At 38.5% G+C, this 9,648-nt stretch overlaps 1 protein-coding gene across 1 annotated transcript; it reads left to right on the forward strand.

Annotated features, from left to right (window-relative positions):
• Positions 1 to 440: 440 nt before the first annotated feature.
• On the forward strand, positions 441 to 9,082 carry LOC139115415 (monocarboxylate transporter 13-like). The gene is made up of 5 exons (XM_070677513.1): positions 441 to 2,044; positions 4,284 to 4,513; positions 4,990 to 5,139; positions 5,883 to 6,779; positions 7,557 to 9,082. Exons 1-5 carry the CDS (start codon positions 1,968 to 1,970, stop codon positions 7,922 to 7,924), a joined length of 1,722 nt encoding a protein of 573 aa, XP_070533614.1. The 5' UTR covers positions 441 to 1,967; the 3' UTR covers positions 7,925 to 9,082.
• Positions 9,083 to 9,648: the final 566 nt, after the last annotated feature.

Raw genomic sequence — 9,648 nt, forward strand, 5'->3', positions numbered from 1 at the left:
TACCATTATAACTTTGTGTAACATTGTAAAAATTTACTTTTGTAAGTTACAAATAATGTACAAATATCATATTACAAGCCGTCGTGCTACAGGCAATACTGAATCATTTTAAAATAATGGCGGCAATAGTTTTGCATGACCGAATCTGTGACTGTATGAGAGAGAGAGAGAGAGAGAGAGAGAGAGAGAGAGAGAGAGAGAGAGGAGAGAGAGAGAGAGAGAGAGAGAGAGAGAGAGGGAGAGAGAGAGAGAGAGAGAGAGAGAGAGAGTGGTAATGGTGACGACGACGTCGTCGACGACGACGTCAACGACGACTTTGATAATTATAATGATGATGAAAATCGTGTTATGATAAAGTTCAAATAACATCCTGTTTTCTATTTTATGATTTGTCACAATTGCTGTCATACTGGCATGTTGACTCGTGACGTACATGACGCGCACTCGGTGTCAGACGTGACATGTTCACTATATTCCATTTTTGTCGACAAGTATATTGATGGGTTTTTTGCACAAAATGCCAGTGGAATTCACTGTGAATTATTATTTCCTAAACGAAATCGTACATGTTTGTGGTCCAGCGATGACATTGCCAACTTAACCAGTGTAAGTCAGCTCCTGTCACAAATCAATCAGTATTGAGCAGAAATGGAATGTTTGGATAGCAATGGACGCCTTGAAGCAAACAGGTAAACGGTACATAGGTTATCTATATTTACTGAAGAGATTTCACTCACATATTTTGGCATTCTTGGGTCAAGGCAAAAGAAAACTAAGTCAATCATACCAATTAGATTTAAGGTGTTATGACTAAAGCGACGAACTGGAAAAATGTAGAACCGTGATAGTTGTTAACGCATTACGAAATAGTGTTACAAAATAGTAACACGTGTATTCATTGCTTTGAGAAAAAAAGTTCGCATTATTTGAATGTATTCATGCATAGCGTTTGCTGGGGTTTAGGGTCAGCTAAGTAGGGAACAGGGCGAGGTCTGGATTTTCAGTACACAACACAGATAGAAGTGCATGTTCTAAACAAAATAGTTCCTGTTAGCTGTTTCACTGAATAATACGTTAAAACTTCTGCATTACTGTAACAATTCAAAATTCGATGACTTCCATTTATTTATGTAGTTATCGTGAAAGCCCGTTTAAAATTTATACGGGACTTTTGTATAGATAGTTTTTATACACGCACTTAGGCGATCACCAGCTTTGATTCGCGAGGATTTGCCAACCAAAATATGCCGTCATATAAATAAATGAAATTTCAAAAGCCGTTCCACTCGAGCAAATACTGGTGTACGTGATAAAGGCAATACCCTCATCAGTTTCTATCCACTCTACCGTTTAAACGTCGAACGCAATGCGCGACGTCGGAGTCAAGCCTACATCGATCATTGGTCACCATTGTTCCTACAACACATTCCATAAATCAATATAAGACAGTGGTTAGCAGAGCGACTTCAAATGTGGAGAGACAAGTGCAATACTAGAAAAAAGCACAAGTTTAAAATTGATGAACAAGCCATATACAAAAAGCAATTTGACCAATAGTTGTATAATATAAACAAAATTGTCCTGCGGCCCAAAAGGACGTCATCGCTTAAACCAAACAGAGCATGATTGTTTTACAAGCAGGTTGCCATAGAACTGTCACAGTATGATGAAAGTCCCTATTTATAGCCGTAGGATAGTATGACCCTCTCAATAAACCTAGAGTCAAGCAGAGTTCATTTAGGAGACTTTGAGGATATGTACGGACGTGTCTCTTGTTCTGCTCCGGCATTCGATAGCAGGATTGGCGCTCGTTGACTTTGATGTAACTCGAGAGCTGTAAAGTACGCGTTGTAAACCCTGACTGTGTAGACCGACATAGGTGAGATAAATATCTAAAGCGTAAAATTGGAATATATATAACAGACAACGTCGTTTATGTGGCCTTTAAAACTCGAAATAATCAGCCCATGGAAGTTGAAGTTGTTGACAAAAAGCCGAAGAGCTCGGGTGTGAGTTTTTCAGCGCAGGACGTACCAGATGGCGGGTAAGTTTACAACAACTCTTCACAAATCCATGACTTAGTCATTTTGAGCACGAATATGAATGTTCTATATTTCATAGTGTCTTACAGAAGCAATTCACCGTCAAAATTATGGTGACAACAAGGTCTCAGGTACATGTATGTGTTTCCTATGAAACAGTGTTATATAAACATAGTGAAACACCTGGTTGAAATTCCAGGGTCGTGTAAATATTTGTCTTGACCGTCACGGAGTTTCACTTGGCGTCAAGGACAGACTTATTCACCTAACGATAAGGTTGACAAGAGCTGTGGGGCACTGACCATATCACTTCTACAAAAGCCACCGTTTTGTTATGATACATTTTTTGCAAGGCTCTGTGCCGTTCGTAAAGAGTATTAGTCACTTCCGCCATGATTGTGGAACGATAAAAAGTACAAACTATCTCACCTTACAGGCGTCCTCCATCGGCATTGTTCTTGTTTACCCGCCTGCTGAACGAAAGTCACGCTCGAGCTAGTGTTTTGCACTTACAGTATACCAATTTCTTGCAGCTGATTCTGTGAACTCGCACTTGCACATGTCAGTAAGTCCGCGGGAAAGTCGATATGACCATACGCATGATCTTCGTCAGACAGTTGAAATGCAGGTTAGCTGTTATAAGCATAAAGTATATGGAAGCCTGCAGTGAAAGATGGCGTCCAATAACATCATAGATATGAGTCAATAGAATACAGGAGTGTTTAAAGTAGATCGGAATATCGACATAATTTCAAGCCAAACGAAAGGTCAGGAAAGTGGGATATTGCGGTACGTTCAGTGAGAAACACAGACAAATACCACAATTAAACTCTCTGGTATTTACATTTAACAGCACAGAATAAACTAAAATAATACAGTGAATATCATAGGTGCAAATCTGATAAAATTTCACAATTCCGAAGCTATGATGTCGGATTATTCCCTCTAAAATGTGCACGCGACAGTCGGTATAAGTTTTCGGCAGCTCCTTGTCCTGTACGAATCGCGTACGTTGAGACAACAAGTACTGCTGAATGAGGTCGTGACCGAAGCACTATTGACTGTTCACTTGAAAACAGCTTTTCTGACACGAGTGGTAGCAGCACAAGTTGAGCAGGTGTGGTCGAAAGAATGGAAGTAATTGTTGGTAAAACTCAGCAGTCTGGTAAAACTGATTAAAACATACACTCTTTTAATTCTGATCATTTGCACGAACTTGGCATACACTGGTGACTTTGGCTGGCAATTGTTCAGCAGATACCAGTGCCAGCACTGACAGCATAAAAGAGAATACAGTCCGCTTTGGCCTTGTATTGCTACTGTTTTGTTGCTGTAGCAAGTCCACATATCTAAGAAACCATACTCGCAAAGTCGACGCTTGTTGGTGTCACGCTAACGGGTAACTGGTGCTGGGAACGTATGTATGTAGATGAGAATTCATTCATGACCAGATCTTCGATCATTGCCGTTGAATTCTTAAGATTGGAAGTAACCATCTCTGATCTGTCAAATACAGTCTGATGCCAGTGCGTACGCCATCTTTTCATTTTGGTTACTGATATCATTGGAGTACTTTGGTATTTAGAAAACAACTGAAAAATAACATGACACAATCAAATGATGGCTTGAAAATACAGAGATCGAGTCTCATCCACTTAGAGTGTCTATGTTTCAGTCATATGCATCTTCTGTTACACGAAAAATAGTACACCTGTTTGTTTTTAGCTCCAGGTGATAATCTCTGAGTCTAAAAAGTACAACCTGTGTTTAAATTGGAAAAGAAATTAGACTGTGCTGACTTCCACCTAGCCTGTACCTACTGTAGACCAAGGCAGTAAATTGAAATATCTAATCAGTTAGCCAATAAAACAGCTTGTAAATTTGTCAGATAAACAAAGGACGCTTTATGATTCTGTTGTTTAATTTACAACTCTCGGGTGTACAGCGTTTTAAATGCCTGTAACATCAAAGTTCACAATAAAAGAAGCATTTTAGATTCAGCCTACGAACAACGAATAGTTATCAACTGACGATACATAGCTCTCCATTAACATTTAAAGCTCTGAATAAATGATAGCACTGGAATAAAGCCAACATATCTACAAGGATGCTACTAAAAGTCTAATGATATCTCATAACAATAATAGATTTTCCTGTGTCAACTTAAACAGTGGCACAATTACTTTGTGTTGAATGTTGTAACTTCCACATTCTATTAAAGTTTACGTCGTTACCTTTCAGGAAAGCTACTGGTACAATGGATGACACTGACAACCCGCCAGATTGGTGGAAGTGGATCATCGTTATTTGCAACTTCCTTATTGTGACGTTCGCTGTAGGGTTGAGTCACGGCATCTGGCTGATACTGGACGATTTGAGATTATTTTACGACGATTATAACTATCATGGCGACGGTGGTACAGATATCAAGTGGACTGTTTACATTAATATTTTTTTCACATTCTTTTTTGGTAGGCATTGTTTATGAAATTAATTCTTGTCACCCTAAGCTTAAGAAATCAGCAAACTGGGCCACTCGCGTTAATTGTGATTCTTTCTCTGCAAAGAGAACTTTTCAGTTTCCAGTTCGTCTAGTAACTATTGATGTTAAATATTTTTGCGCAGTAAGATTCATTTCAGATAGTTTTATATACAATTACGTAAATTTCATGAGTAAAATTTCATTCGCTTCGAATATGTTGTATTGTACTTAAATCGTTAATTTAACAACCGATGCTGAATTGACAAAATTTGTCGATCTGCAAGTACAAAGATGATCATTCATTTTTTAAAATCGCAAAGAAGCCATTTCAGTGGCATTCACTGTGAAGCTATTTTCTATAGTAGCACAGAGGTCGGTCGAAATACGATCTAGTATTATTAAAGACATTAATTTGTATATTGGTAGTCCAACGATTGTTTTCTGTGAACACATTTTCCCCGTCAGGATTATTAGCTGCAGGAGTTGCCAACATTGGTAAGAACTGGCCACGTTTCACTGTCTGTTGCGGCGCTATCATATCCACACTTGGTCTCTTCGTATCGTGGTTTGCGACCAGTGCGGGCGTCCTCTGCGTAACATATGGATTCGTAACAGGTACTTATAATTAAATACAATGTAACGTGCCACCAGCAACATTTTCCTGTGCAAATATATTCGCGTGCAATCTTTCTGTGGGCTGGTCAAGAACTAATTTTAGTTTCGTTCATGAGAAAAAAAGTGGTGTTCACAAGTACAGTCCGAGGATTCAAGAGGAAGAGGAGAACGAAGGAAATGCGTCAGTAGCGGATGTGTTGGCCAGCGAAGCTAGCTCCCGACTTCAGCCAGCGTTAGGTCTTATCAACAAATGGGTATTTTGGGGAACTTCATTAGTAATAGAGCAGTTAGAGACATCTAGAACAGCTCAAACAATTTCTGCACATTTACAAAATTAAATTGATTCAGTGGTAACATGATTGGAACTTATTTGGAAGAATTTGATCATTATTCAAATTTATCAAAAGTGTTCGGAGCCCTGTAGCTGAAAGTTGCAATATTACAAATTACCCATAAAACAAGTGTATTGCAAAAAAAAAACAGAAAAGCAGATGAGCGTACATTTGGAGATTAAACCAACATTACAACACTATCCAATTATCCCAAATTAGTTCCAATCTTGCTGCCTATACAGAAAAACAGGTTTGGTCACAGTTTAAGTAAAAATAGCTCTTTGGCTGCGTCTGTAATTCTGAGACAGGTGCCTGCCATACCCTCGGTAGAAAGATATTTCAGACCTTATCAAGTAAAATATACCCCAATCACATCTTTTAGATTATAAAAAATTGTACTTGTCATTTCAGGTCTCGGATTCGGACTAATGCTTACACCAAGCCTCGGTTTGATTCCAAGATATTTTGACAGGCGGGGATTGGATATCGCTCTGTCGCTAGCATATATCGGGGCAAGCATTTGTTTATTTTTCGTCCCTCCCCTATTTGACTTCATCACAGAGAAATACGGGAAAAGAGCCACGTTCGTCATTCTAGCGTGTATGAACGCCCAGTTAGCGTTCATTTCTCTGGCATTTCTTCGACCGATAACGCGGCCTGACCAATCCAGTAACGACAACCAGGCAGAAGATGGTTATGACGATGAAATCGATGGACCAACGCCGGCGAGTCCACGCGAAGGGAGACTGACTGTCTTTATTAGACACATAGACCTGTTTTTGTTCCAGAAACCAATGTTCGTGACTATGGTAATCGCGATGTTCTTCATCGGTGCTGGTCACAATGTTCTAATCCTCCATCTTCAGCAGGGTGCTATGGAGAGAGGAGCCGACGATAGTGAGCTGCAGATGTTACCCATCTACTATGGCATCGCCATGGTCATCGGCTGTCTCTTTTATGGCATATTTTCTCTCCCTTCCGAATGCTGCGGCTGTCAAGACAAAGAAAGCCGTAATTACACCAACAAAGTCCGTCTCCTTAAATTCGGGGTTGCCCTCGCTGTTGTCGGTCTCGTCGGTATCTTTAGTTTCCTTGCCACATCATTCTCTGGGTTTATCGCAGTCACCATAGTCATTGGTCTCGGGAGCGGTTTTTACCTGCCCTTGATGGTTGTTATGGTGAAAGTGTTCGTTCATCGTGGAGAAGGCAGACAAAACCATGCAAAGAGTCGATGGAGAGTAACTGCCGCTCTTGGATTTGCTTTCCCTGCATTCGGGATTGGAGCTCTAGTTGGATTACCTGTTGCTGGTAGGTGTAAAGATTGAAATAATTATTATCGTGAGGCCCAGGGTAATATTTCCATAGGACAATATGTGCTATTATAGTTTAATATCTGGGCAAAAGGAAAAACAGAAGATAATTCACATGTGATTTAACCACCATGCTTTGCGAACTGTTAATACGCCACTCAACTCTTTTTTTGAAAGAGATAAATTTATTAAAACAGAATGACAAATAAAACAAATCTACCAAACTGGAAATGTGTTGACCGAATTATAAACATTAAAAAGCAGCTTGCCTGAAAAAATAGTCACTGAACTAGAAAGAAAAGAAAGGAAAATATCATTAAAATCATATCATCATACGAATGATTTCAAGATGCATCCTTCTCCTTTAAACCTTACAAGGCTTGAAAATGTCGTGATAAAATAAAAATGCTTTGTTCATCATCACAAAAGTGAAATACAATGTATTCATCGATGAAGAAAAATAGAATTTTAATTGCATGACATACGATTGGAGGTAACTTTAATCCTATCAAGAGTAGCTGAATTTCTTGCACTCCAAAATGTGTGAACCAAGTCAGCTATTTTTTTGAAAAGATAAATTTATTTCAACAAATTCACAAATAAAAGAAATCTACATGAAACTGTGAATGCGTTAAAATTACAATGGAACTTGTCTTAAAAAAACAAAACAAAACAAAAAAAATCAGTCAAATCAGCTAAATCTATGCAAGTTGAATGTAGCGCCCCCATAGTTCTTTACCATTATCATTTCGTCTTTTCCTTTTATCCTCTGCAGATATCCTCAATGAGAGGATGGATAACTACAACAGTTCTTACTTTTTGGCTGGCGCGGCGTTACTGTTGGCATGCATCATTGTTATGATCAGAGGCACCGCAACTTTTCTCAGAGATGCCGGACAACGCCTGCGTAAGAGCATCAGAAGAAAATCCGTGTCGTCGAAATACAATAATGAAGATATGCCAATGGAGGCCCAAAATCAGCCTCAAACAGTCAATATCCTCAACGTTGTTCACAATGAAACTCACATTCACACAAGCGGTGGTGAAGTCAACAGAGTCTATGCAATTGAAGATACAAAAGACAAACGTCCGGCAATTCAGAGGACTCAGTCTGCACCTGATTATTTAGTTGCCAACCAGTAGTGTTGTGTGCGAGATAACAGAATTTCAGTCACATGAATAACATGAATAATCTATGAGGGTGGAAGATCATTACAATAACAATTACGGACCGAAATTGTGCTGAAAAATATTCAGACTTGACATATTAAAAGACCCTTACAATGATATGTTTTACCAACTTTGTATTATGAACCTGGTGCATTTACTTACCTGTAACCGGGAAGAGATCAGCAGCCAAACTTCTTGACTGAGCTCAAAGAGGTTGGCCATACCAGACTGGTGTAAATACTTGGAATGTTCATTATAATCAAGTGTAGACTTCAACTTGAATCCATTTGATATGTACACATATTTATGGGGGCCCAAACAAAACATATAAGTTTAACCTTATAATACATAACAAGCCTGACCATAATTCTGCTCTGATTAAAAGTAAGCCGAATTGAAACGTGAGCAAGTTCAATGTTTAACTTATTCAAAGAGCAACTGTAGGGCATTAAGGAAACTTACTCCATTGAATAAATGGACTATTTTCTTTCGTGTACAAACTGAAACTGAAAACAACACGCACTCAATAATACAGCTTTGTTTCCAAGCTTTATGGAAACTGATAATCAATGACGCTGCATAATCTCTAAGATTGTTTTCAGAAACGTCGCCAACAACTTACTTCTTTAAAATGAAAATTCAAAATTAAACATTGTAAAATCTTTTTTTACAGGTTCTCCTGACCACTACAAATTCTCCTACTATACGATTTCATTAATTTACTGCTGCAAGGCATTTACTTGTAGCATTAAATGTCCCCTTGTGAATAGATAAATGTTGCTGGTGAAGACTATGACGAAGATTCAAACATTGTTTTGTAAACCTCAGTTATGAGTTTTCTTATCAATTGAACTTCCTTGTAGGCAAATTTACAAATGGCTGAAATGACGAGCAAATATTCATATTCTATATTTTATTGGTAGCATGCTTATCTTTTCTTTGCATTGTAAATATAAAAAGAGATAACAAAGGAGCATGCGCACTTCTATCTTTTTATTGAGACCTAAGGCCTCTGTCCAAGGGGCTAATTACCCAGAATGCATTTATCAAATATAGTCAAATAACCAATGACATCACATTTATCGAATAATTCAGAAATATAATTAAACAAGATCTATATTTGAAACCTCATATCTTCGAAATGTCCCATGTTACTTTTATCATCCTCCTATGGTATCACGGAATACGTCCTTATAATTCCGATTGTCAGATCATCTTGAGTGGCTAGCTAAAGTTCAAAACCTTGATTTTGATAATCTCGACCTCAGACCTGTCCTTCCGGCGATTGACTCGGCCATCTGTCAAAGTGGGACAACAGTGATTACAGAATTCAACATTTGATTGACAAATTCTGGCTCTATTCGACAGATTCAGTCATATGCTTATTCCCTTTAATGACCACAAAGGCCTTCATTGTGAACTTGAACAAGAACGGTTCCTAGTGATACAATTATTTTGTCGCTGCATTTGCTTCGACGAGATTTGAGGTTGTTATGATGGTGTACATGTAAATCATACCCTCTTTCTCAGAAACAATCGTAAATCTGTAGAGAAGTACAATCACGTGATCATCAGATCAAGCGCTGATTTGATGATCCGGCAACCTGTAATCAAGAATCGGATAGTCAACGATTGAAAGCATGACAACGCTCCAGGTCACAAAACCAAACACTATACGGTTGGCATCTCATAATTTA

Source organism: Ptychodera flava, chromosome 17 (genome assembly GCF_041260155.1).
Source record: "Ptychodera flava strain L36383 chromosome 17, AS_Pfla_20210202, whole genome shotgun sequence".
Taxonomy (NCBI): Eukaryota; Metazoa; Hemichordata; class Enteropneusta; family Ptychoderidae; genus Ptychodera; species Ptychodera flava.

What these genes read in the sequence shown, in the direction of transcription:
- LOC139115415 (XM_070677513.1), top strand. Translation starts at nt 1,968, where the DNA reads ATGGAAGTTGAAGTTGTTGACAAAAAGCCGAAGAGCTCGGGTGTGAGT. An exon ending in CAGGACGTACCAGATGGCGG is followed by an intron (nt 2,045 to 4,283) that starts GTAAGTTTACAA and finishes GTTACCTTTCAG; the next exon opens with GAAAGCTACTGGTACAATGG. An exon ending in TTTTTTCACATTCTTTTTTG is followed by an intron (nt 4,514 to 4,989) that starts GTAGGCATTGTT and finishes TTTCCCCGTCAG; the next exon opens with GATTATTAGCTGCAGGAGTT.